The sequence below is a fragment of the Neodothiora populina genome (genome assembly GCF_041146345.1).
Source record: "Neodothiora populina strain CPC 39397 chromosome Unknown canker_contig_12, whole genome shotgun sequence".
Taxonomy (NCBI): Eukaryota; Fungi; Ascomycota; class Dothideomycetes; order Dothideales; family Dothioraceae; genus Neodothiora; species Neodothiora populina.
In genome coordinates this window covers 263,672-291,219 of record NW_027191404.1, presented here as the reverse complement: position 1 = coordinate 291,219, position 27,548 = coordinate 263,672, and the positions used below count along the sequence as shown (strand labels likewise).

The 27,548-nt window shown below is 50.7% G+C and overlaps 6 protein-coding genes across 8 annotated transcripts; 2 read left to right on the top strand and 4 right to left on the bottom strand.

Annotated features, from left to right (window-relative positions):
- Positions 1–90: 90 nt before the first annotated feature.
- AAFC00_000821 (uncharacterized protein) lies at positions 91–1,488 on the bottom strand (the record flags this gene model as incomplete). Its single annotated transcript, XM_069347543.1, has 2 exons — positions 91–1,309; positions 1,367–1,488. 2 exons carry the CDS (start codon positions 1,486–1,488, stop codon positions 91–93), a joined length of 1,341 nt encoding a protein of 446 aa, XP_069203389.1.
- A 3,970-nt stretch (positions 1,489–5,458) lies between these two features.
- AAFC00_000820 (uncharacterized protein) lies at positions 5,459–6,711 on the bottom strand (the record flags this gene model as incomplete). 2 transcript variants are annotated; one of them, XM_069347541.1, is made up of 2 exons in its annotated part: positions 5,459–6,292; positions 6,397–6,711. In XM_069347541.1, 2 exons carry the CDS (start codon positions 6,709–6,711, stop codon positions 5,459–5,461), a joined length of 1,149 nt encoding a protein of 382 aa, XP_069203387.1. The 2 variants fall into 2 exon arrangements, with proteins under 2 accessions (XP_069203387.1, XP_069203388.1); XM_069347542.1 differs by having other exon boundaries at positions 6,397–6,708.
- Positions 6,712–9,016: 2,305 nt separating this feature from the next.
- AAFC00_000819 (uncharacterized protein) lies at positions 9,017–10,276 on the bottom strand (the record flags this gene model as incomplete). The annotated part of the gene is made up of 4 exons (XM_069347540.1): positions 9,017–9,623; positions 9,679–9,748; positions 9,810–9,947; positions 10,003–10,276. 4 exons carry the CDS (start codon positions 10,274–10,276, stop codon positions 9,017–9,019), a joined length of 1,089 nt encoding a protein of 362 aa, XP_069203386.1.
- A 7,034-nt stretch (positions 10,277–17,310) lies between these two features.
- AAFC00_000818 (uncharacterized protein) lies at positions 17,311–18,253 on the top strand (the record flags this gene model as incomplete). Of its 2 annotated transcripts, XM_069347539.1 has the most annotated exons (2): positions 17,311–17,319; positions 17,519–18,253. In XM_069347539.1, the coding sequence occupies 2 exons, from the start codon at positions 17,311–17,313 to the stop codon at positions 18,251–18,253; spliced, it is 744 nt and encodes a 247-aa protein (XP_069203384.1). The 2 variants fall into 2 exon arrangements, with proteins under 2 accessions (XP_069203384.1, XP_069203385.1); XM_069348413.1 differs by lacking the exon at positions 17,311–17,319 and having other exon boundaries at positions 17,492–18,253.
- A 4,861-nt stretch (positions 18,254–23,114) lies between these two features.
- Positions 23,115–24,170, top strand: AAFC00_000817 (uncharacterized protein; the record flags this gene model as incomplete). The annotated part of the gene is made up of 1 exon (XM_069347537.1): positions 23,115–24,170. One exon carries the CDS (start codon positions 23,115–23,117, stop codon positions 24,168–24,170), a length of 1,056 nt encoding a protein of 351 aa, XP_069203383.1.
- Positions 24,171–26,174: 2,004 nt separating this feature from the next.
- Positions 26,175–26,555, bottom strand: AAFC00_000816 (uncharacterized protein; the record flags this gene model as incomplete). The annotated part of the gene is made up of 1 exon (XM_069347536.1): positions 26,175–26,555. One exon carries the CDS (start codon positions 26,553–26,555, stop codon positions 26,175–26,177), a length of 381 nt encoding a protein of 126 aa, XP_069203382.1.
- Positions 26,556–27,548: the final 993 nt, after the last annotated feature.

The window sequence follows — 27,548 nt, the reverse complement described above, 5'->3', positions numbered from 1 at the left end:
GTTTCACCGAGAAGACGACGCGCCTATGTTCTTGACTCTCAGTGAGTTACACTTTCAAAAGAGACGGGGAACATGATTCGAACGTTGTCCCTAAAGGCCTGCCTGATCCTTGAGTAGCTGGTCGTAGTTCAGCACAGCCTTGCCCAGAACCAGCGCGCTCTCCGCGCAATCTTCTTTGCTCGTCCACTCTTTGGCGCAGTGACTGATGCCATCCTTTGCTCTGGCGAACACCATAGCTGTAGGACAGACTAATCGAGTCATCGTCGAGTCATGCGCTGTGTCAGTCCGACTCGCGATACCCTTGTCACCACATGCTCGCTTGACGCAATCAATTGCTTCAGGCCAGAAATTGCCAGGCTCGAGGTGCATGATCCTGTTGACCTCGAGCTCCAGACCATGCTTAGCAGCAATGTCCTTTGCTTTACCAGCGATGACGATACCCATGCCTTCTAGACCTGCAAGCTGCTGGTGCATCAAGCAAAACACAACCTTTGTCCAACTCTGGATATTGCAGCAGCCCACGGGACCCGACTGGATGTTTGTTGCTGTCGTATACCCGCCTGCATCGTATGCTAGTTGGTCCAGCTCGCAGATGAGTTTCGAAGCTCCAACAAGCGTGTCTTGGCGGCCCTGCATAGGGTAAGTGTTTGCATGGCCGTCCTCACCTTTGAAGGTCAACTCAAAGACAGAGATGCCTTGCCAGTTTTCCACCCACCCTACTGGCTTGCCAGCCTTCTCGAGAGATGTTGCTTGCTCGACATGGATTTCGAAGTGTGCTGATATTGGGAACTCCTCGATTGTGTTAGGACCATCTCCCATATATCCAATGCTTTGCAAAGCTGCGCCGAGTGTCTCGCCAGACCCGTTATTTGCCATTGACATATGAGCAGCATCGACTGAGCTTTGGCCGGCATAGACGCAACTGGAACCGAGCGGGGGGAAGAAACGAGCACCCTCCTCGTTCGTCCAGTTTATCAGCGCTATGGGCGCGCGAGTTTTGATGTCCTGCTCTTTCATGCTTCTCATAACCTCCAATGCACCAATGACGCCGAGTGGACCATCAAAGCGTCCGCCCGTCGCCACACTATCGAGATGCGAGCCCATTGCGATAGGCGGAATGCTGTTATCCTCGCCTTCAAATGTTGCAAACTGGGAGCCCGTTGCGTTCACAGTGTAAGTTTTGGCACCCAGCGATCGGACTTGCTCTCGGAACCAGTCGCGGACCTTACGGTCATCTTCGGTACCAGATAGTCGGGACAGGCCACCAGGGGAAGGACCTGACCATTCCGCCGTTTTGTGAATATCGTTCCTACATCGCGGTTCAGATACGATCCAGATGTTATGTGTTTTCGGAAGATTCGCTCACCATAGTCGATCGCCGTTGATTCGGAGCTTCTGTGCTGTCGGAGCGTTGAGGTCTGAATATGTACGTCGAACTACACGACCATACCTGAGGGGCTGTACGGCCCTAAATGAGTGGAGCAGCATGTTCCGGGTTAGTCCCCTGATACTATAGAGTGATGTGCTTGTGTGTTGGCAAATGGCGGTGCAAAGTGAAACACGTAGGACTGATCGCAGATACGCATGGGATAGTGGTCATATAAATTTGGTTATATAGCAGTCCCATAGCATATCTATCCCATTGAGCAGCCCGGCGGCCGCTCAAGACGCCCTATCAGTAAACTGTGCAGTATCTGTCTCAAGAATGGGCTTGGGCTTGGGAAGGATTGAAACGGCATATCGTCTCTCCCCGCTTTTCACTTTACAGAGCGGGGGATTTGATCGATAAGAAGAGATAAGAACTAAGAACACGCGCGATTAGCACGATACGACCTGAAATTGGTGAAGGAGTGATTTGTGTCAATCCATCGGTGTCCGAGCGGACTCACAAGCGAAAAATGATGCAAGGTACCGCGAAGTAGCCGTTGTAGTGGCCGCCTTCGCGGGGAGCAATCCGAAACGGACGTTTTCACTTGGTCAACGCCCTAGGCGCTCGTATCCGTACCTCATTCATGTTTCCATTCTTGGCTTCATCGCCGCCTCTCCACGATCGTGTATGGAAGGCCCCGCAAAACGGGGGAGAGTTTGAGCGATGGGATAGGGGAGGAGGGCATCGAGGGATGCTAATTGCTATTTAGGACAAAACTCTGTTCGGCGAAGTGCGGATGTTGCTGCAATGTCAGATTGTAGATCCAACCGTAGCAGGATGATCGCGAGCCAATCATCAACTTGAGGCCCTTGCCTCTGTATGGTGCGGGAGTTGGGATACGCAACAAGGCTCGCGCGTGCCGTAGGTAAGGTAAGATACTTTTCGCAGCCTACCCACGACACAATATGTCAAGGATCCCAAAGATACGCCGAAGGTGCACCTTACAATCTCATCCGTCTCATGAATAATACCCGCAACTTGCTGGCCAAACTTTTCTCGGACCGCCAAGCGTCCCGTCTTTTTCTTGCCCAATATACGCGGCCAAAGATCCGACTGACGTATTCTCACTTTCTAATGATCCCAGGATAAGTTGCTATTGTAAGCCATGTAGGGATGTTAAAGAAAGTAAGCGCGAGGCTTATGCAGGTAATAAGCGTGGGGGCCTGCATGCGTCCTGCTGCGAGGATGCATCATAGGGTGGTTCGGTGTGGTTGACCCATCCCCCCTCCCCTTGTCATGCGTACCTATGCCGACGTGTCTTGTCGTGACAAACCACGGGTCTGAAAAGACTCCGTGCCTTTCGTTCATTTCCTTGCTCTTCATTCATATTCACTTACCTCCTACACGAATCAAGCGAGGTGTTGATCTTTAAGATTGTCGCCTACTTGTGCTTGTATTTATGGGGGCCGCTGCAGCGTCAGTCCCGCGACGTGAGACTCCGACCTATCCCAAGATGGCCGACCAGCTGCAGCAGGAGCAGCAGCCTGCTGGCGCAGTTGAAAATGTCGTCGTAGTCACTCCACCGTCAGCTGCACCAACAAAAGAAAATATCGAAATCAAAGATCAGCCAAAACAGGTGCAGGTACAGGAAAAGAAAAGGCTGAAACGAGAAACTTCAAGCTCGCTGTCGGAAAAGAAACTCAGAAGACGAAGTCGCTCCCGGGAGCCGGGACGACCAGAATTAATCGAATGGCCCCAATGGAACACACTTCGCCATCGTCGTAGATTTTGTGTCGTGGGCCATCGCATTGAACCTCCACAACCTTTGCATTTCAATCTAAGAATTGAACCTAATGTTCCCGGCTACAATGAACCGCATCTAAAAAGCATACGCAATGTGTTTGAAGATACCGTACAGTGCCTGTGCCGGATCAGAAGTCGCCTATATGATACTCGAGATAATGCATATGGAACCAAATTGCAAGGCCTCATAGCCAGAGGCATGACAATGGCAGTCTATGGCTCGAACCTGGTCGACAAGACTGGTTGTAATTTTCGGGAGAATTTGACTTTGTGTCAGGCCGTCCTTGCAAACGAGCGATTGATATATTCCGGCATCTCACCCAAAAGCGACGAATACAAATCTCACCTCGAGTACATTGTCCGCAGCGAAGTAGAAGAGTCCCGTTATCGCCGTCGGCGCGAAGTGGTGAACCACATGGCGGCTTTCTGCTACATGGCCAACAAGTTTGTCGGCGAAGGACAGGAACTATCGGAAGGTCTGATCAAGTCGACGCACAAAATACTATGTCGCGACATTGACAAATTGTACGTCAATGACGAAAACACCAAAAGTTCCACGTTCGCAGGCATCTACCGGAAAGAAGACGTTTACGCAAACACATTCAAATTCCCACCTCACCAAAAAGTCAAGAAAATGATGCGCAAATTCATCAGACTCTTCAATGGGACTATTCGCCAAGCAGAGAAAATGCAAGAACTCGACCCCTTCTACATTGCCGCCAGCGCCTCTGCGCACTTTGTCAACATCCATCCTTTCCTCAGTGGCAACGGCAGAATGTGCAGGATCATCCTTAATGTGATATTACTAAAGTACGCCGGCATAGCATTGGCCATGGGCGGCGATGAAAAGGAAAGAAAGAACTATCTTGCCATTGCCGCGCGGAGGAGCCATGCGGGCAAAGGCGACGGCGAAATGGCAAGGTTCCTACTCGTCAAGGCAAATCGCACCATGAAAGTCATCGAGAGAGCCATGTGTCCCGATTGAGGCAACGAAGGTTCAAGAGAAGGGCCAAGCCATGAAGAGACGAGGAAAAGCAGAAAAGGAAACAAATCGACTGGTGCGGCATGCCAGATTCAATTTTCTCTTTTTCCTTTCCTTGTCTTCTCCTCCCAATCTGCATGAGCCTCTCTGATCATACGAGCTATGATCTCCGGGGAACTCAGGCTGTCATGGATAGACAAAAAGACGGGTTCGAAGCCTCTCCGGGGATCGCACCGCCAAAAGCAGACGCACGTGCATGACGCGGCCTGCTGCGTCGCGCTGCAGTTTCCTTTCCTAATCACACGAAGCCAGCGAGCAAGCAAGCATACCTTGCCCTTGGACTACGCGTCTTCGAACCCCAACAAAGCCAGCCAGCCAGCCAGTCGGTCAGCCAGCAGGCTCTTGGAGCGCGACCCCTGTCTCCATGCTCGATCCTCACTTCGCTCCTCGCAGTACTCGTCTCGCCCACCCCGCAATGCAACTGCCGCCTGCCGAACGCCTTCTCTCGCTCTACATACCTATCTTCGAAGCTTGGCCTTTTTTCGAGCCAAGTCTTGCACCTGACGGAGGCCGAATTAAAGGGCTTGGTTCTGTACGGCCCGGCCTTTCCTGCTCGCTGGACCCGGATGGCTCTGGCTCTGTTTTAGACCGTCCGTGGCTGGCACGGCCATCACATTGCAGTACATCGCATTGCAGTGCAGTGCGTTCGGCGTACATGATATCGTCGGACCTGGACTCGACTAGACTGGACCGAACTGGACTCGACTCGACTGGATGGAGGCAAAATGGCTATTCGATACTTCCCTGCCGTTGTCGTCTGGTCCTGACTCTGGGTCTGGGCTGGGTATGGATTTGCAGATCGAGGGCTGTGAGGGCTGGACTGTGAACTCTCCTTCGGCTGTATCAGTTTCAATGTGCAGAAAGTCACGGGGAGGTTCTTCTGCCAAACAAGGCTCGTCTGAGACAGAGGGATGGGAATGAATTGCTGGTCTTTTTCTTTTCGTCATATCCAGCTTCTTCACCTTTTCCCCATGTCTTAGTTTTAATGTTTCATTTGTTGTTATTTCCCTTTTCTTTTTTTATGCATGGGGAAAACATCTGGATTATACACCACACACAAGAAGGAGGTTTTCGAATAAACTAAAATAGAAATGCAATCAAAGGGTTAGAAAAAAGAAGAAGAGGTTTCTATAATCCGTCTCTATTTATACGTAGTGAACCTGACAGTCTATATGGGCGGTTGTATATGAATTTCTAAGACAACGTGAGAGGAAAAAGAACAAGAGAAGAGAAGGAGGTGATATCTACAACAATATTACACCAAAAGCGAGCGCTCCCACAAGACCAGGGAACGCTGTCGCAGCAGACGCAGCGCCTCCGCTCGAAGAAGAACTCGAAGCGCTCGAGGTAGCCGAAGCCGAAGCCGAAGCCGAAGACGATCCACCAGACCCAGACGAGGTCGCCGTCGCCGTGCTCGAAGCCGACGATGACGAAGACGACGACGACGGGCTCGAAGCATTGTCCTCCAACGACCACTTGCTAAAGAAATCAAGGATAAGCGGCGAAGCATCGAGATAAGTGCCGACGCCGAAGTTCTCGAGGTTGTACTCCGTGCTGGGCCAAGTGTGGCCGAGGCCGTCGATGGAATAGTGCGAGACGACGTTGGTGCTGCCGTTGCACGAGTACTGGGCCAGCATGACTTTGCTGTTGTTCAGATGCTCGTTTTGGGGAGAGGGGTTCGAGGCGCAGCCGTCTGCTTGGGTCCAGTCCTGGGCCCATTCGCCGATCGCGGGCAGGTCGACGCCGTTGATTTTGCCACCGTCGTAGGGGATGATGGGGTCGTCTTGGCCGTGGAACTCGAGGATGGGCATTTGATGAGCTGGTTTGCAGTTGGAGCTGAATGAGCTGTCCGAGGGAGTCGTGTAAAAGGCCCCGGACACTGGAGCGATTGCTGCAATGGAGGCGGACATTTTGTCGTCACATGCTAGCACATTGCAAAAGCCGCCGCCTATGGACTTTCCGGCGCAGTAGACTCGGTTTGTGTCGATACAGAGGTCTGACGATAGCTGGTCGAGCATGTCCGCCGTGAACAAAACGTCGTCATATTTATCGTTGTGATAAGGAGCACCAGTCCAGCCCTAGGAGAAGAGATCAAATGTCAATACACGATATCCACTTATACACTAACAGCCGGCGAGCGGACGCGTCGACGTATAGCACATTTTATAGAGACGATACGTACGGTTATTCCATCAGGATATACAACAATGGAGTTTGGATTCCATGTCTCATTGGTGAAATAATCAGTGTTCGACTGCGCCAAGGCGTTCCCGCCATTTCCATGGAACGAGAATATCAGGGGCGCAGCGGTGTTGCTATCATAACCATTCGGCAAGTTGATGAGAAAGGTCCTCTTGTCTCCCCCAGATTCGATGTTATCGTTGGTCAATTTGTCGATTTTGTACGGTGAAACTTTGCCGCAGCCAGAGGAAGTCGCGGCAGTCGCTAGGGTTGCAACTGCGGGCAACAGCAGTGCCAGATGTAGGGAGTGCATCATGAGGAATATAAAGACGATGATGATGATGATAAAAACAATGCAAGTAGTGGGATAAGAAGTGGCAAGGATCAACGAGCGTAGAACATGCAATAGAATATATGCCGCGATTCTCCGGGATACGAAAGGTGTTTGAGAACACAAAGTCGAGCCAATATTAAACTCGTTGAGAATCGAGGAATATCAATATTAGACTTCAGCCGCAACGGTGGAGAATATCAAATGTACAAGGTTTTGAAGTTCTTTCAGCACGCCATAATACGAATCGAACACTGGAAACGATCGTGAATGCAAGCGATGGGCAAACGGGAGAGATTTCGCAAAGAAAACAAAAAGATCGAGAGCAAAGCGCTACGCCAGAGTCAAGTGGTTTGCCAGGTACAGATAGCCGTCCGTACCTGTTTTGGAGATAATAATAATCTTTCAGTGTCGATCAACAGATTGGACAAGGCCACGCTTTGGCGCTTGCCGCCTGCAGATCTGTCCCGCCAAGGCGTGCACGTTGCGGCGGCTTAGGTCTCAGCCAATCTCAAACAAGGTGCAGCACACGGGTAGGCCATACTCGTCTCCACCTCTCTATGCAAAGTCCATACTGCGCCTCGAGGATATATATACGGAGGTTGAGATCGCTAATCTATCATTTGTTCTATAGCGAGCTGACCGTCTGTTCCTCGATCTCTTTTGCTCAATTACCTCACCTCACATAGGTCGAAGGCTATCCGGGTACATTTGACCCGACATATCTCGTGCGAAGTTATCTCAATAGATCTATTTCGGGATCAACATTTATGCACTTGTTCAGGTACAGGATGGCCAACGCATCTCGGAAGCAATCAATATCTTCAATCCCGCTGCTCGACATTCGTCGGAATCGAGAGAAAAACACACGTCACATCCCGCTGTCGTCATCATTCCTAGATACACAAAAACTGCACAAGACTGACAAATGTTCGTGCTTGATGTGTTTGCGGGTCTCCACAGCCAGCCAGCCAGCTTGTGTCAACTGATAAACACAGCCACTGTCGCTCTCTGCTGGCAACAAGGCACACCGTCGTATAAGCTCTTGCAAATACTCACGTCCACCCAGTCTCCCTCTCCTCGGCGTCCAAAGCGTAAAACACCACGTCCCTCATGACGCCGGATCCGGTCCTCTGTTCTGATGTCAACGCCGGCCGTCTCTTGCCCAGGTGTGAGCGTTGGCCAAACGACTCAGCTCGATCAGGGTATGGAGGACTAATCTTTCCTGGTTTTATCGGAAGGATAGTTTGTGAAGATGATGTGTAGGTATCATTGTCGTTGTTTCTTCTCTGGCTCGAGACCGTGTCATGCAGTGATGTTGTCTCCATTCGTGACAGGCTCATCGCCGGAAACTGAATAGTTTTTAGCGTTGTTGTTGGTGATGATATTGATTTCAATGGCGATGATTGCAATGCTACTGCAGCGCGAGGAGGCGAATCTACCTCAGTCGTCGACACGCGCACACACGAGTGGTCAATCATAGCAGGCTGTAATTGTGCAGTGTCCATGTTTGGACTTCTGATATCATAGGCTGGGAGAGATGATCGGTGTAGCTACCTAAGCTTTGCTCAAGGAGAGGCTTGCAGATGGCAGCACATATACTGTATGCAGTAGGTCTCTCAGGTCATAGCTTCAGATAGGGATGGCTTCCGAAAAAGGACTTGGTTGATTTTCATGAAGATGTCATGGGATGAGCCCAGAGCATACGGAGGATCGCTGAGCCACAAGCACATACAGTCTCCCTTGTGGTCCAATACCTCACCTGTCCTGACATGGATCAAGAGCTCGTGAAGCATGACATCGCCGTCCAGGGGAGGAGGTTGAGGCATACATGCTCGACATGGTAGATGTACAGAGGTATACCAAGACGTACCTCGAAGTAATATGCTCGCGGGGTACGCGTACCTTCCCGCAAAGTTCCACGATTACTCCATGCACTCCAGCAGTCACTCCAGGGTTCTGTTCAGGATGCTCTCCTGGACGCGAATGCAGCGCTGCAATGGAGCCGTGGCAACAGCCGAAGAATGTGGGAATTTCTAACTTGGAAAAAATCATTCATTATGCTGGTCGCAAGGTATCTCAGCCAATCTACGTAATCCGCCATATGGCACCGGCGTATCCCCACGCGCTTTGTCCGCGATGCTGAAACGCCTTGAGCAGAGACATCGTTATCGTGTTGTAAAGCAGATGTGGTATCCGGCCCTCGCCAAATGCTATGTTTGTGGTATAGTACATCGTCCGCTTCATGTATGGAAGCGTTCTGTCGTTAAGATCTGCACCGTGTCGAAATCTAAGTGCAAGTGTAGCCGCCGTCAACACGGAGCTCTGCACCGGTCATGTAGCCGGAAGCGTCGCTGCAGAGGAAGGCAACGGGGCCCATGAGGTCAGAGGGACGACCCATCTTGCCCTGAGGGATCAGGCTGGTCCACTTCTGGCCGAGCTCGGGGTTCTCGTTGAGAATGTGCTCAGTGAGGGCAGTCAGCATGTAACCAGGCTCGATGCAGTTGACACGGATGCCTGCGTGCGCCCACTCAACGGCGAAAGAGCGGCCGAGGTGACGGACAGCGGCCTTGGAGGCGTTGTAGGGTGCCTGAGGCTGGGGAACGTTGACAATGGCACCGGACATGCTGCCAATGAAGACCATGCTTCCGGGGCTCTTTCTCTCCATAAGATGTCTGGCGACGCCGGTGGCGAACAGGTAGGTGCCGTCGACGTTGACGCCCCACAGCTTCTTTATGCGGTCGTAGGGGTAGGCGATGGCATCGAAGTTCTCGGTGAATCCGGCAGAGGTGACGAGGTTATCAATCTTTCCGTGCTTGGCGATGACTTCCTCGATGACGCTGTTGACGGAATCGGGGTCGGCGACGTTGCAGTAGTGACCGGTGACAAGGGGGACGCTGCTCTCTGTGTCAGTGGCTTGGTTGTCAAGTTGCATTCATGGAGACTACTGACTTCTCGGCTCCGGGGTTCTCGTCGCGGAACTGCTTCATGAGGATATCTGCCTGCTTGACTGCCTCATCCTCTACGCGCCTGTGGTCAGCTCACGTCTACTGATGAAGCTGCTGCATGTACCGGAGACATACTGTTGAGATCGACAATGGCGACGCTTGCACCACTGACTACCAGTGCCTGGGACATGACGAGTCCGAGTCCGCGAGCACCTCCAGTGACAATACCCGTCTTTCCCTCGAGCGAGAAAGAGGCGAGGGTGCGCTTGAAGTCTGGCAAGAGGTCAGCGTTGATGTTTCGTACACTGTTGCTACAGAGACTACTCACGGAAGGCACCGCGACCCTGGACGGGCTTCTGCTCAGGCTGCGTCTCCTCATCGAAGGGGATCGCAATGCGGTTATCCGTTCGAGAGTGAGTTCCGACGTGCTCCCCCTTTTCTTGTGGCAGATCATCCTTCTCGTCCTCTGTGCGGCGGAGAGCCTGGCTTGTGCTGAGTCCGCGTGAGCAGACAACTGAGGGAATTGCGCGGCTGGCAATCGAGGCCGGGCGAGCTGCAGTAGCGGCGCGGGAAGCCTGCTTGAGAAGGCTTGTCTTGAACATTTCTGCGGTTGTGTCTGATGGATTACTGTGTGATCTGATGAGTTCTGTAAGCCTCAGGCGTGTCTATGTATGTGGTCTGTGGAGCGCCTGAAAGTCGCCTTTTGCTGTCAAAGAAGTTCAAGTGAATGGTGATTTTAACAATGCATGAAAAGTGAAATGACTAGTGACAGGAAAAAACGTCAGGGTGACAAAAGGTACAGTATTGTCACAGCTAGTCATGCTGGTAGACTTGCTGATACAAGGGTGTTTTGGAAATCAGATAAAGTGAACAACAAGCACAAATCAGAAAACAGTAGAATTTCAGGAATAAAACAACTGGGTAAAACACCAATTCATGACAACGTACCAATGGTATTGATCCTGAATTCCAATAGAGTTTAGAATATGGACTTGTGAGGAGAGATGAAAGATTTTCAGGAAAGCGATGAGACAAAAGGAGTTTTCTTTTTGTTCCTTCCTCACTTGACGCGAACGAACACCTGCAGGAGCGCAGGAGCTCTCAACCTATGACGTCGAGGGGTGCTGTACAAGTACAAGTACAAGTTTAGTGGAGCCCCTTCCATTCTCATCCACGATTCCCATCCAAACTCCGGGTGCACTGGGGAAGCTGCGGAAACGGTGGCATCGACCCACGCGCGTCACTCATCTTGGCCTGAGCTCGCTTGTACCGTCTCCATTCCTCTTCTTTGCGCTCTGTACAGTACCATTATTCTCGTACAAGAGAGCCATTTGCATTATCTCAATCGAGTCAATTAGAATGCGAAGTCGGCGCTCCCACAAACGACACAAATGCAGCCGACCCTTTGTCCGAAAGCCATCAGGTGTACTAAACCGATCCTACAAAGCCTCCTTTCCTCTGTCGCTGCCTCTTTTCGTACTCGAACGCGAGCAAGAAGGCCCCCACGCCCTTCTTATATGCCAAGCTTCATATATTGGGTGCCCTTGCAGATCCATTCTCTACTGTCCCAGAAATGCACCTACTTCCACCCACTGCTCGGCAGTGCTTGCTGCTCCAGCTCGCCCTGCGGTGTGTGATAACCATCGTATGATAACCAGCCCAGTCCTTGACCGATCCAGGTCGAGAACGACCCACATGATCCCAGTATTGAGCAGTGACAATCCACATGCGGAATCATGTGTTTCCGAAGTGCAATCATGAGCTAATTACCCCTTCATACGTTTCTAGCATATATAGACTCCAGACCAGCCAGTGGCTTTATTTCGTAGCTGTCACAGCTCGCTTTCTGGTGCACACTTGGACGCCTCATAGACTTATTGATTGTGGGGCGTGTGCGCAACACAAGTTTATGAGGCTTTCAGCTAGATGGACAACCAACAGGTAATTGAAGCTCGAGAAATGGCGGTGCAGCGTTCAGCAGCGATGTCGCAAACCCATAAAGGCATCTAATGGCCCTCGACTCGAGACAAATCACGGTCGAGCAAGCAGGAATCAACAGGCCCTGCTGAACATCCTTCCAGCACCATGGATGGTTCGACCCGTCGTTGTATCCATTTAATTGGTTCATCCCACCACACTCAAGCGATTCCGATATTTTACAGCTGCGCATCACTCCTACGATTGCACGCGCGTATCCGTGCGTAGCGATAACCTCCTCACAACAGAGCTGCTGGAGTCACCCTCAGGTGACAGACGCTAATGCCCATAGGGTATGTATGAAGGCGAGATTCGACCAGTTCTGATCGGATAGACGCACGTACACTTCATGAGCTGGCTGTACTTGCTTTCGCCATGTCAGCGACAGGCTCGATCATAGGCCAATTGGGGCTGTTGCTCTTTGCTGATCGAATTGACTTCGTCTTTGCAAAGCCTCCATCGCAGCATATATATACACAACAATCCAGCGCTGAGTCATCAAGCAAGCAGCCAGTCCTCTTAGAGCGACTATCTTGATCAGACCTTGCCGGGGTAGCTCAATCGGTAGAGCGTGTGGCTCTTATGAAGAGACAACCTCAAGGTCGCGGGTTCGAGCCCCGCCTTCGGCTATTCCTACAATTACATCGCTTGCCTGATTCCCTTTTGTTCACTGTTTTTTGTCTGAGCCTTCGAACATTTGAGATGAATGAAGATACTGTACAATACGACAGCCTTTTGCGTGTGGTGCGGTGAGGTGCTTCTTCACAATCTTGCACTTTCATGTAGGTGACGCGAGGCGGACCCTGTCCACTCCCGACGAACACTTTAGTTCCTATCATTGAACACGCACAGCAGGGCTCGTTCTAGTAATGATCATGAATGGAACACTTAGAGGAGAGACGTGTACTGAGACATACTGTCGGGCTTATATGCTCGGATCCGTAATGTCGTTTAAAACTTCACGCTGGATAAAAATACGTGGCGCTCAGTGAGTAGTGAAGTCCTATGCTTTACTCCATCATACCGTCGGCAATTGCACCCATACATTCAACTCATACCTCCCTCATCTGCTCCTTAACCTCAGCCTCCGAAAGCCCCAAGAATCCAGCCAAAACGCTCTGCTGAGTATGCACCACCAGCTTCGGCTTCCCCTTCGCCTTTGCCTCTTCCTTACTCTGCGGCGGCGTCCTGTCCTCGCCACGTATCCGCCTCCTCGTTGACCGTCCGCTTCCAGGAGCAACACCAGCACCAGCAGCATGTAGCAACGCAAGTGCAGCAGGCTCCACCTCGTCAGCAGCTCTCCTCTGCCCGGCTTGTGCCTCCTCGCGCAACCACTCCCTCTGCTCTCTCGCCCTGACCTTCGCATCCGCAGCCACATCCCTATGGTGAAACGCCCAATTATCGATATTTCTAGGCGCCTTCTCCTTCTTCTGCAGCCCCAGAGGCGAACTACTAGCTTCAGGCAGAGCGAAGACCGAGCCCAGCGCCGGCGTCAGGCTCCATGTCCAATATCCAGGGTAGCCGACGAGATGACTCGGGAGTGGCGCGGGCGTGGCGATGGATGCCCCGGCTTCGGGCGTCGTCTGCGTGTCTGCCCATACGTAGCTGCCTCCGCGTGCGGCGCCTGTGGTCGCGGGCCAGGTGTCGTGCGAGATCTCTGGTGCAGACCATGAGTAGGGCGAGTCTGTCTCTAGGTTGAAGGGCCTGCTGGGATGGTCTGACGTAGTGGCGTTCTCCGGGCTGGGCCTTCCTGGTTGCTTGGTCGCAGCAGCTGAGCGCAGAGATTGGATGCGGCTGGAGGCCGTGCGGATGTCTTTTGATGGCGTGGGCTTGCGCTGCGTCGTAGGCGGTCAGAGTTCTCGACATCTGAGTAAGGCTCGCTGCGACGCTGTGGCTTTCCTCGAGGGTCTCTTCGGACAGGCCTGGTTTCGTGCATTGCTTCTTGCGCACTGGCTCGCTGTTGTCTGCCCCAGAGGCAGAGGCAGAAGCTGGAGTAGGAGCGGGGTCGGAAGAGGAAGAGGAAGAAGAAACAGGGAGAGGAGGGGAGCTTAGCTCAGCAGACTTGCGTTTGCTAAAGCGGAGAGTGATGCGCGCCTTCTTGGGTGCAGGCATGTTGTCTTCTGTTTCGCGGCGGCTGGGAAACACGCCCTTGCGTTTGTCGGGGGAGCGTGTTGTCATGTTGTGGCATTTGCTGGTATTGCCGGAAGGAGACATGTTCAGAATATGCTGGATGTGATAAAGTGGTAATAGTGATGTTCTGATGCCTGCCGAGTACGATTGGAGACTTGGACTTGCCGATGATATATGATACGAACACCATGATGAATGACTCGACACAGATCATTATATACTTGTGTATCTTGCCCGCGGTTTGTTGTAGGGATTGTCCTTCACCCACAAGAAGCTGTAGTGACCTCGCAATAAGCCTGCAGATGTGTCCACCTCGAGTCCGGTGAGACTACAACAAGCCTTTGGGCCTCACCGGATGTCGTCGAATCGTCTGGCGCCGTGAGACATATCCAGAGCAAAAGCGTGTTGAAGCCATAAAAGTCTTTTGCTCCTTGTGCTTGTATACATAAGTTGGATCCAACTGGGAATCACGATGATCTTCCTGAACATCTTAGGAAACACATTACGGCTCTACCCAGGACAGTGAAGCAATACATGATCATAAGAATAAAGAAACGACAAACAGACTCTTGTGACTTACTAGAGGGATCTCACGCTCATAATATCGAGCCGACTCGAACATCCGCTTGGAGTATCGATGTCGCAATTGCCAGGAGACCCAATACTTACCGTCGAATCACCCTGTAATATCACAATGGAGCCGACCGAAGACTTGCTCGACTGCCGCAAAGAAATGTTACAGTATGAAAACCTGATTGTTCAAACCATCTTTGTGTTTCTCTTTACTCACGCTCCGACATCGAGGACTGAACCTCTGAGTGGAATATTTGAGCACGGAGATCGCATTGCAGGCGACTGCTTCGAGGATAAAAGACTGTTCATTCATGACATCCTCGACATTCTTGGACTCTTCAGCACGAATTGGTGCCACCTCTTCGAAGGAATCTTTGCGCAGAGGTCACTGACTTGGGGTCAACTTATAGCCAAGCACTGGAAGACTGGTCGGGAATGGTATCAGCCGTGGCAAGAGCCGGAGGACTATGTCGCCTCGTGTGAAAAATTTGACGCTCATGGCGGTGGCGTTTTGAGTCTGTATCACTGGACAATCCTTCGGGAGATGGCTTACTTTAGTTGCGTCATCGAAGCTGGTCGGTGTCGCGCGGGTCGGGTCAGACACCGAGAGTTCACGGGAGTAAGTGAATTGAGCAAGTGGTACAGTAGAGAGACTGGCGACGCCTTGGGGCAGACGAGACCGAACTATATTGTCTGGTACAGTTCGCCAGCAGTCGACAAGGTCAGGAAATTGCATGAAGTCTTGGACTTTATTAGCTGTCGGCTTCCAGCAGAATGCGATGCCGCCAACTGTGATGGCGATGACGATCAACTGGTTGCTCATCCTGACGGCATCAGATCCAAGGCGATCCGGTCCAATAAATCAGCTCGTGATGACTTCTTTGGTTTGGAGAGCTTGAATGCCTGCTTGAGGCTTGAGTTGGCATATTGGGAGCACTTCGTTGAACGCATGAACCAGAGAATGCTTGAGCAGTCTTTGCAGGGCGGACCAATGCTCAACATAGCTACAGGGTTCCCAGGTGTGAAAGATTACCGCACTTTTTCCCGGCCATCGTACCCTTATGTGCCCTCCAAAGAGGCCACGGACGACTATCCTCCGGCAATTACAGAAGCTGGGTTCGTTCCTCGATTCAAAACCACGCACCCCAAGATGCCTTCATACAAGAGAAGTGTTCTGCTGGACAAGGAGACTTCGGCATGGTGCGATAGCCTGGTCGTGTCTTCACAGCCAGAGCATTAGGACGATTTGATGAGCAGATGTTACAATGGATGTGATTGCTTGGATATAATGTTGATCAAATGCCTGTCGGAGACCAGGAGAATATCCACGCAGCTGTTGATAATACGGGAGAATGGACTAGGGAGATTTCGAGGTAGGGATCAAGAAACACCTACCTTTCATGTGTCAAACAGTCTTCCCAAGTTGACTTTGCTTGCCGTGCAATGCCAGAAAGTGGGACCCGTGGGGTGACGTCGAATCGCAAAGTATAAGCACTGTGATGTGTCAATCAGACACTACTGAATAATCAGCAAGGCGCATAACCATCGTCCTACTTAATCGCCGATATACTACATTAGATGCCGCGGGGACTGTACTGTGTTCTAGTCAAGTGACCGCAATGTGGACGCATAATCATCGAGATGCAATGATAACAGAGTATCACGGATCAGTTCAAGCGGGGACGGTAATACATAAAGTGGAGTCGCGGTTATAGAGAGAGGTTGTAAGGCCTTTCTCAGCACTCGATTAACAGAGGTCTTGTAGTTGAACCTGCTTTTTCCACGAATCACCTACATGGGCTATTGCACATGTCGTACTGTGGTGCGGGCAATTTCGGGCAGAAGGGGGTCAAGTACCCAGTGGAAGACAAAGCCATTTCAATATCGAGACATCGTTGTTGTGACGTACCCGAGTCCATTAGCCTATCTATTGTAGCAACGCTAGCAAAGAGTCGGGCACAACATGTTTGAGAGCATCGCCTGATATACGTCAGTTCCCGATCCCACAGTGTATCAGGCTCGACTACAGTGATCCTCCTTGAAGCGGAAGTGAGCTCAGCGACGGGAACAAGAGTAGTCACAACATGCGGTAGTTCTGACTCTTCGTCTCACCTTGTATCGCGTGTCAACCGTCGTGCAACATTCGATTTGCGCAACTTATGAGGCTCATCTGTTATCCCGCAGAAGTCCGCTAAAGCAGTGGGGTTTGACGCTGGGAACACCGCGTGGGCCGTGTCACGCCCTTGTGGAAGATGATGGAATGATTGCACGTTGAGCAAACCCAGCCTTGCATCGGCGCGAGTAGTAGCAGCGCTGCTGTTGCCCTACCCATCTAGGAGCACAATAGTGGTATCTTATGGGGTTGAAAGTCATCATGAGGCTACAAATAGTCAGATTGAGTACCTTAGACTAGCACGAGGCACAGGTGTGAGGGTGCAGATCTCTGTACCCCATTCTATTGTGTTGTGCCTGGTGAGATGTCTTCATCCGTATATTCTTGGCACATCACCGGATTCTGAGCTGTGATTGGATGACGAAGACAATAAGAAAGCCACCCCACAACGGGAGACGATGTCTTTGGCCTAATGACGTCGCAGAGGGGGTTGCGTTTAGTACGGGCAGTCATTGTACATGGGCGGGCAGTGGGACCTTATCATGAGGTGAGCGTGCAGCCATCGAGATGCCAATAATGATCGTTACGAATTTCGATCCCCGCTGTATCTGTACCTATAATAATACTGCCCCTTCCTCCCGCCTCGACTTTTTCCTCAACCATCCATTCAACACTCTCGGCCAATTCTTTGTCTTTGTCTTATAGACTTCTTCCATTGACTCTTACTGCATCAATTCAGACTTTCGCTGCTTCCCCGGTCCTCCGCATCCCCGCTTTGCAGCTCCGTCATATACCAGCACGAGTCAACTGCTCTATATAGCACTATAACGAAACAACACCACGATGTCTCCTGTAAGTACTTACTATTAGTGAGGCACTATTGCTCGGCCTCAATGAGAATATCGAAGCAACGCCATGTTGGGGTCGTTTGTCCTAAATCGATGAATACCCTATTCAGGGTCCTTCGAGGCTGTGCTGCGCTCCGACCATGTGCCGCTTGCTTCACTCGTATACATCACGCTGCATGAACATAACTCTAATAATTTATCAGATTAAGCAAATTCTCTTCGACTGTGACAACACTCTTGTCCTGAGTGAAGAGCTCGCATTTGAAGCCTGTGCTGAACTTGCAAATGAGATTCTTGAGAAGAATGGCAAGTCAGAACGTTATACCGGCCCAGAACTTCTCAATGATTTCGTCGGCCAAAACTTCCGTGGCATGATGGTATCGCTACAGAAGAAGTACGGTTTCACTATTCCTGAAGACGAGTTCAATGCCTACGTCGACCGTGAACTCGGCAAGGTCGTTGAGACCTTGGAGAAGAAGGCCCAGCCATGTGAGGGAAGCATGGAGGTTCTTGCCAAGCTTTACGACGAGAAGAAGTACGGACTCGCAGTTGTCTCATCTTCTGCACTTTCCCGAGTGCAAGCATCCATCAAGAAGGTTGGCCAAGCCAAGTACTTCCCTCCTGAGCACGTATACTCTGCAGCAACATCTCTCGAGAAGCCCACGTCGAAGCCTGACCCCGCCATCTACCTCCACGCCTGCAAGGAAATTGGCGTCAAGCCCAGCGAGTGTGCGGCAGTTGAGGACAGCAAGTCTGGCGCCACTGCAGCCAAAAACGCCAAGATCCCTCTCATCGGCTATGTTGGTTCTTACGAGGACAAGGCACAGATGGACAAGATGGCCAAGATGCTCACGGAAGAGTGCGGTGCCATGTTCGTCATGTACCACTGGAATCAATTCTACGACGCCCTCAAGACGGTCGAGGAAAACGTCGCATGACTCGCTACCAAACATCCTTCGCGCCTTTGATGATCGATGCGCATCTGAGGGATTATTGGAAGAATAGCCTAATGCATGAAACAACGGCCTCCTGTAGGGCTGAATAAGCATGGTATGTGCATGACTTACGAGGCGCATTATTGACTTTGATTTCGTTGATTTTTATTGCATTGTTTGGAAAGCGCGGCGCAAAATGCTCTCTCATGGGCTCAAGGCGCAGGAATATTTGTTTTTATTGTATATATCTCAGAGACGAGCTTTAGAATGCTCCCTTGTTACCATGTGCCATTAGGAGGCCGGTAGACAGAAAGACAGAATATTGAAAATTGATCAAATAAGACCTGGAACATCTCGATAAAACTGCAAGCGTTGCCCTAGTCGTACAGTCTCTGCGCCTGTCAATTGTCTCATGTACGACTTTTGTTAATGCCACATGTGAGGGCTGACTTCACCCGTGTAGTCCCCACATGTGTCTCCACCACCATACGGATGCCTCCACAATATAAGACACGGCACCAAAGCCATGTGTAGCATTCCGAGCTGCCGACGACCAACGACTACGACGACGGACACGAGTCCGCAAGGCGCAAGCAAAAGCCGTCGTGTCACCTACCGCAACCTACTGTGCCATCGTCCCACCTACCTTCCCTTCTAGCGAACCCCACTAGTCCAATCCACCACCACAACGGGTTTCCAACTGGTTTTGAGAGGTCAGTCACCCGAAACCCCCAGCCCGATTGATGGATGGAATCATCCCATGTGGTTCGCAGAAGATTCCACAGCGGTACTGCCGACCTCGTGGCTCTATACGATATGATACGACTCTCGACGTTCTTCAGTAATTTACTGTCTGCTCGTACAAGTACAGCCTGAGTCATGTCTTAGGCTCGATCAGCGTGCTTCATACCTTTCCTCTCGGCGTTCCCGCTGTTCATACTGTGAGCCCATTGGCTTGGGGGCTTGCTCTCTGCAGCATGTGGCTACGCCAGCATGTCTATGCTTGATTTGCTGCTCTTGTGGTGATGGCTGGGAGGTCTGTGGACGCTCGTGTCCATGGACAGTTGGGTCCGAGTAGGGACGTTATCGCAGGCGCATGTAGTAGAGCAACCCATATGCATTTAGACTTGGTCGGGCGGCGATAAGCACAGTTTCTTTGGAGGCGCCATCGCACTATAACCTCTGCATGAGTCGTGACAGAGTAGGAGATGCCGTGGTTGGTGGCCGGGCAGGAAGTCATCGGCGCCACGCATCCGCAGCAAAGAATGAACTGATTTCTGCATGGTCTGATGAGTGTTCACCTGAACCACACAGCGGCCGAGTATCCCTCGCGTAGTCAATCTTGGCTGCCTCTTTGCCTCTCAATCTGATCGAGATGAACGCTCTGGCAAAAGGATCTGGATCGAGATGTATGCCGGCCGCAAGTGGGTCTCGGTCTGCCCCATGCCTCGACAGCCATTTCTTCAGCTGAGCATGTCATTGTCATGCATGGAATATTAAACAATGGTATGGGGTCCCCAGCTGTACATACGGCCCTAGCAAGTCGTTTCCATGAAACTAGTACTGCACGTGGCTTGTGTGTGCCTGAGCTTAAAGAAAGATTCGGGGGAAACCGATTAGCGCTTGGGAATGCTCCGGTTAAGCCTACGATCAAGATCTCGCATTGAGTGAGTGCGCCCTGCGGAGAACTAAACATTGATATCGGGCAGCAGAACTCGGAAACGCCGAATCGGTCAACAGTATATGATTTCAGTCGATATCATCTGATACTACACATTTCCCTGAACGTTCATTACTCTCCTGTTCGTATAGACTTGAAAAGATGATTTGCAATTGATAGGAGTCAAGGTTGAGTTGGGGGAACAGTGTCGATCTCCTACCGAATACGTATGCCGGCATAAATGTGTATTCTTAGCCAATTGCATCGAGAACTCGAAGTCTCCGGATAATGCAGCACAAGGATAAGGTACGCTATCAATGCGGGTTGTAGTCCTTACTGAGAGAAGAGAACCGACGGATTGGGAACTAAGTTCAGTAGCAGGGGTCATTAGGCTGCAGCATCAAGGGGTGTTCCTGCAGCGGGCGGAGGGCCAATTACGCATTGAACTCAAATCCAGACCATTTGTCCAATCACAATCCCTGGAGGTTACAGAATCATGTCTAGCGTGAGTTGCTACTCTTGTTAATCACGCGATTCATGCTGTTGTGCTGCAGGATGGTGAAAAAATAGAATCACTCGAAGCAAAATTTAACCGTGGTAATATACAGGTACGCCATGATCAGAATGGGTGGACGCATCACAGCTTGCTGTTCCCTGTCCCGCAGTCGATTCAATCACACGCTACTTCCACGCCATTCGACATCGTCATTGGTCGTCGTCTTGCGAAGTTCGGCAAGCTCAATGTACATTGGTGACTTAAGGTCCACAGCAATTCACCGTCTGTGTACATACTCCCTTCTTGGTCGAACCAAGTTGCAGCACCACTGCTGAGACTTTGAGCTATGACACTAGATGTACGATATCAATCCAGTATCATTCCAGCTGACCTCTGGCAGCGCGTAAAAGTGCCCGAACGTTGCGTGATCGAACAAGCATAATTCTTAGTGTAGTAGTCGACTAAACCTGCGATGCTCAACTTGTTGCCAAGCAGACGCTCCACGTGAAGGAAAGGAGAGCGTGACCAACGGCCGGATCGCCCTGAAGATTGAGCTAAGACTCTCGGTCTAGACATACGATCTGAGACATTGATTGTTCCCGTGAAGCGCAGTGTTCCATAGCGCAGTGTAATCCTTTACGCGCGTAACAGCGACTATACGCATCACTACGCGTACAACACTGTTATAGGATGCTTAGCAAAACCATCTTACCCCGAGGAAAGTAGCGCAATGACTGCTTTGACACAGAGTTACACCATCAAGCTGAGCTTAGGCTCGATATGTTTAGTACCAGCAACATATGTCGGTAATGAGTTGCATACTCCAAGATTTAATGGCACCTATGTATCGGGACAGATACATCTCCATAAGGTGACGGTCAACTATTTTCGGCTTGTGCCAATGTCGATAGTAAGAGAATGGTAAAGGCAAGTCTGTGCTCGTCGCAAGTGAAGGCGAGCTTCGCCAACGTTTTGGGTTATGCGCCCCAAGTCGACCGCCAGGCTTCCGGAATAAACTATCGGTGAGCCCGAAGTCGAGATAGAGTAACGCTATGGCGGTTGTTTGTAAGTATGTGGAGGTTTTGGCTCATCGAATACGGGTCCACGCGCAGGCGGACACCAGCTTCATGCTTCATACTGGTGTCTGTGATTCTTGTAGCTTGTGCAGACCAACAGTACCAATAACGCTATGCCAGTCATCGCAGGCCGATCGCAAACCATGCAAACAGAACGAAAAGCTAAACATAGGCAGGCAGTACTCGTAGAATTGTTGAGCAATACGGAGGATTTCAGAGTTGACAGGCATGGAGCGCAAAGACCATCTCGCTTCTCCGCTTCGGTCGCAGGCGGCCTGCATTAGAGGTGGGATAGTTTGCTGGTGCCGTTCATTGGATGAGTCATTTAACATCGGCCTCATCATCAGAAGTAGGAGACTTGGGAACTGTAACGAGTCAAAGTGCAAGATAGCCTAGCGGCGAGAACATCAGCTGTGAAGTGATCTTCGTTTATCCCGCCGACGGTCTCGTCCAATTCAGCGCTCCAGATCTGAGACATCCCATCACTAGCTACCGGAAGGTCGGAGCACGTGAAATTGCTCTTGGTATGGGATGTTTAGCCTTATTGCTCCGCAACTCAGTACATCAACGGAGCCAATATTGATAGCCCCTGCCCTGCCCACTGTCAAGTCTGGTCTAGAAGCTTGGTAGCAGGCCGTGGCTGTCGTAGTTGAAAGGAGGGAAGCGACGGTTGCCAGCGAACCACGTCAGGCTTTAGCGCTTCTTCGTTACCTAGGCTAAGAGTGCACGTACCACCACTAAAACGCAAGGAGCGTAGAGCATGCAGACTCGTTGATCACTTGCGGATCATCGTTGAGGCTGTTGCGACCTCATCTCATGGGGTGTTCATCTTTCGCTGCTCGCTACATACCGGTACATTATGACCGATACGACAAACAACACCTACAATGCCGTGACGTCCAATCATTGACGTGATAGTAAGAGTCCATTCCTGAGCATCGCCTGGTGGTACGACTTGCCAGCGATTCGCTTGCGGTGGTCAGAGCACCTAAATGCCACAATAAACAGTGCTTCGCGGACTACGAACGCCTCCATGGTGCCCTCTACCACATAATCAATGTCGCCAGAGTGCTGCCAACCTTGGAACTTAGGGTGCGCGGCAGAGACCATTACCGATTCGGCCGTCGCCAAGGTGCTTCTTCCCGAAACTGACAGTTACGAACTTTAATGTAGACTTGATTTGCGCCACGCGCGCTTTAGTTTTACCTGTTCCTGTCACTGACAATGCGTTTTCTCCTCGATGCGCTTGGCGACGCGATCTCGCTGTTTCCCAGATCCATCCGGCTCTCAAACTTCAGGTTGCTTGAGGATAGCAAAACTCACTGCGCTGAATGACCGTGCTTCACGTGGCTGAGCTGTGCGGGCAGCGAGGTAAGCCTCCTTACCCGTCTGGACCTGGAAGCGCTGAAGCAGGCTCGCCAACACTTGACAAGCTCGAAGTCAGGGTGTGAAATGGCTGAAGACTCGTAAGTCAGGGTGCTGTTGGATGAAAGCCTCTCTCAGCCTCTAGAGTATAAGTATATCGTGCTTGTCTCCTATTCCAACAGATCATCAACAGCAACATTCGTCCAGCATCTAGCAGCTTTAGCATCATCACTTTCTGATCCACTTTTCTATCTTCACAATCAGAAAATGCGTTCCTCTATCATCATCCCCGCTGCCTTTGCAGCTATGGCTGTTGCCAACCCCACTCCTCAGGAGATTGACTGGGATCTTGTCGACTCTCTTGACCCCGTCCCTACTGCCACCATTCCTGTTGTCGATGCTGCCGCTCAGGTCACCACCATTGCCTACGAGGCTTCCGCGGCTGCCAGCACCGTCGCCGCTGCCATCATTGCCAGCGGTCTTGCCGGTGCTGATGACGCCTCTTCCTCGCTCAGCAAGCGTGATATAGCTGCTGATACTCCTGAGGCATTCCTTGCCAACACTGACTTCTCCGATGCTGCTACGAACGCTCAGACTCCTAATGGCTACGTCTCCACATTCAACAACCTCCAGGCCTCTAACAACGCCTATGGATACCTCGGATACAGCATTCTGCAGAGCTACGATACTATTGAGTGCTCCAAGAGATGCGACGCCATTGACGGCTGTGCCTCTTTCAACATCTACTACGAGCGTGATCCCGTCACTCAGCCCACCAAGGCCAACCCCAACCCCGCTTCCACTACTTTGACTAAGTGTGTCTACTGGGGTGGCCCAATTGACCCCAGCAACGCAGTCAACAACGGCCAGTACCAGCAGGACTTCCACGTCGTCATCGCTGGCAGCAATGGCTACATGAACAAGACCGTCGCTCCTGTCGACGGTTACGCCCAGCCCACTTACCTTGGTGCAGGTGCGATTGAAGCCCCCCTTGACTGCAACAAGCACGACACTTACATGGGTGTCAAGATCTTCACCAAGGGTCCCTTTGATGCTTCTCAGTGCGCCGCCGCCTGCACTGCCACTTCCGTGTACGACCTCAGTGTCGGCATCCCTCAAACCTGCCAGTTCTTCAACACTTATCTTCTCCTCAAGAACGGCAGCCCTGTTGGACAGTACTGCGCCATGTATAACCAGACCTGGCCCGCCAGCTACGCCACCAACAAGGGACAGTGGCGCGGAACCAACCACTACACCATCGGCCACAGCTACAGCTATAGCAATGCTACCAACCCTGCCCTCTTCCAGGGTTGCCAGAAGTAAACGCACCTTATGAAGCATTGTTTCACGATCAGCGACACTAGGAGATCGTTCTGTACGCTTGCAAGTCCGGAGATTGGAATGTACATAGCATATGCCTCCAAGCGTATTCGAAAAATCGGTCAGGGTTTGCATATATAGAGGACCCATCTACGTATGGGGGTTGGCCTCCACGAGGGAACTATTCATTGTTTTGTTCGGATTGGGATTGGGATTTTTCGGTTTTGTTCTTCATTGCCTTCAATAGAGGCATGGTTTCCTTTTTCGCTTCTTATATATAGTTTACTTGAATTAAATATTTGACTTCATAACTCTCCCTTGAACACTTTTCTCGGACTTGCTTCGCCTTCAATAACTCGAACACCAACATAATTCTTTTGGCACATACCATTTCCACCCTCTTGAAATTATCTAGTAACTATCTCGCCTTTTCTTTTTCAAAGGATTTTTTTTCACGTAAGATTTGATACGATCATGTTATGCATATACAACCTTCCAATGGCATAAGAGCACGAGGTAAGGTATACTATTAACAATGCTCAAACCTGTAAGGCACTTACTCATCCGACGTTTTATGGCCTCATCGGACGAACATAAGAGCATCAATCTATCGTCGTCACGAAAACGTCACCTTGAACGAACAATTAAACGACTAACAGCCGTGAGGTTCCCAAAAGCACGATCGTCGCAGGTCCACCACGAGGCATATTCGGACGTTAGAAGTCCGCAACGTTTTCTGCTGGCATGTTCAACACCACGTGCTGCTGACCGACCGGGGAAATGAGGTGGAACTGGCCCAAGCAAGCTCTAGCATATCCAGAGAATCAGGCACACAGACTGACTCTAAGAGTCACGTGTCACGTCCGCTCACCTGCTCTACCATTCTTTCGAATTTTCTTTTTCTTCTACATGAATCTTTAGGCTTCGCCGTTGACATGTCTCACACATGACAGCCTCGTGGGGAAGAGAAACATGTCAAAACGGTCGGAAGCACCGTCTTTTTGCGCTTTTACCATTCGTCGCGAGTAAGTGCTGTCCCACGTGGTGATGTCTTATATAATGTCTCAGGTGCGTACCGAAAGATGGACCTGAGCGGGTGGTACGATCTGTTCTGCTTCTTCGCGTAGCCTTGCTAGATGAGGCGTGCTATATTGTGTTGTACGAGTAGGGTACTGTATAGAATGAGGCTGAGATGTTTCTCGGTTCGAATATTGGGTGTGTTTTGCCTGGTTGTCTGAGTTCAGCTTGACCTGTTTTGCTGTCCTTTTGTATACGGGTGGTTTGTGGAAATAAATGCGGGTTCCACCCTGAGCAGCAGTCGGCTTCTTGGTCACTTGGTCTTATAGCGGCAAGCTCGTATACGCGAAATGGGCAAGGCAGACTTGAAAGATGATGTCTCGGCATTTCTGTTTGGTTGTTATTGTGGCATTGGTAGAATATTTCCAACGGTAAATGTATTTTTGCGTGTGTAGGACAGCATAGCAGTCCCATTGTCCCACAGCAGTTCTAAGCGTCAGACTGCACAGGCTCCATACAGCACTTGAAGTTACACAAAGATTTTGTATGGACGTATTTCAGAAGTTAACACTGCGACCAGGCACATTACTAGTTCCTTCATCGATTTGCATGTCCGTATACTCTTCCGGCATCTAAGAGGGAAACAGTCAGATGTAAGGGAATACTCTCCGATCTTCTCGACAACCGACTTCACGCTCTGGGAGGCAGGCTTTCGAGTATCAGCCTTTAACACAGCACGCATAATCAGGTGACTATGCCCTTATCAACACAGATGCAGCGCTGATTATGGGGTGACAGATCACTCTCGCTCTCCTTCTTGCATATTCTGGAAAAGGAACATAAGATGAACATAAAACAAGCGCCATGCAGGCAATCAGACAGGATCCAAATCATGTGTCTTCTTCCGGAGCCAAAAACTCACAGCTATCTCTTGCCTCAAACCAGTCAGTATTCGCGATATCCAGATTAAGCAAAACCACCCCAGAGTCTTCAATCTTGACAAAAAAAAGGATCCGGTCTGCATTCCAATTCGTCATCATCAAGAGTAACCATGGCGATGCCCTTGCGCCGCCAGTCTTCCGTAGTCACAACAAGGAAATATCGATAGTTGAGATTGTCTTCTTCTGCTACTAGCTTGATATAATATGCAATGACTTCCTTCAGGGACCCGCTCAAAACGGACATCTGCGGTGCAAGCTTGACGTAGTCGTCGTCAGGACACTCCGAGTTGCTTGCTTTGAGAAGGTCTTGTCGCATCTCGGTACATTCGACCAGAGAGTAGAGTGCAAAGGGGTTGAAGGGACACTCTTTGTGCTGGTACTCTGCCATTTCCGGCACTTTTTCGGGTAGAGTGAGATCGATGCGTGACATTGCGCTTATCTCTGTCCATGAATTTGGATATAGAGGTCTACCTTCTTAAAGAGCTTAGAACGACTACCTTTTTAATAGTAACACGTGACGTCATCCTTATAAGCTCCAGTACCTTATCTTACCATAGGAATTTCCAGGCAGCAACGTATACTAATGTGATCCTTAACGGCGCGGAAAAGAGGCAGTGAGCGAGGACAGACTCGGGATGATACCTTTTTCTCCAACGCTTCAGGAAAACTTTTGGTGGAAGTGGTGCAGTCCGTGGTCCGGTCTCGTACTAAATTCTCCAGTTGGCTTGGATTATCCCGTCTCAGGCTCTGAGGGGTTGTGATTGAGAACTAACTCGTCTATTTCTGTGCCTGTATACAGCCAAGCTGACGTTACTGCCAGCGTATTTATAAGTCTTTTCATACATTATACTACACTACCTGCTCTTGATCACACTACTCCCTCGACTCGTGCCCACGAAGCAGCTCCACCAAATCTTGACGTCCAAGGGATAGTCTGGAAATCTGCTGCTCCTCATGCACCCAATAAAGCTCTGCTGAAGCTGTGCATTGGATCAAGATTGATGCATAGGCAAGGCTGGTCAAATAGGTCCCGAAGCAATTACTGCTCACAAGATGACGGCGAAATCCATTGTGGCAGCCATGCACCTGGGTGGTATTGATCCATCACCTGTGACGATATTAAGATCTGGTGACTGTTCCTTCCTTCTGCAGCAACAAGGCCTTGGCAACCCTAACATGCCGAGAAGATGCCAACTTCTAAATGTATTTGCTCGTTGTGTGCTTACTCTGAACTGCCTCTGAGTGCCATCTTTTCGACGAAGCCCGCGACAATTATCTCGTCCGTCTTCTGGAGTGAGTCTGCTTCTTCCGCGGCATGCTACGATTCATGTCGACTGAAGCATGTGCACTTCTACGAATCCTCAGGACCCTTGGGCGAGCGGGCTTTGATGATGCAAAAAGCCCGGCTGGTGTCTGTCCCGTT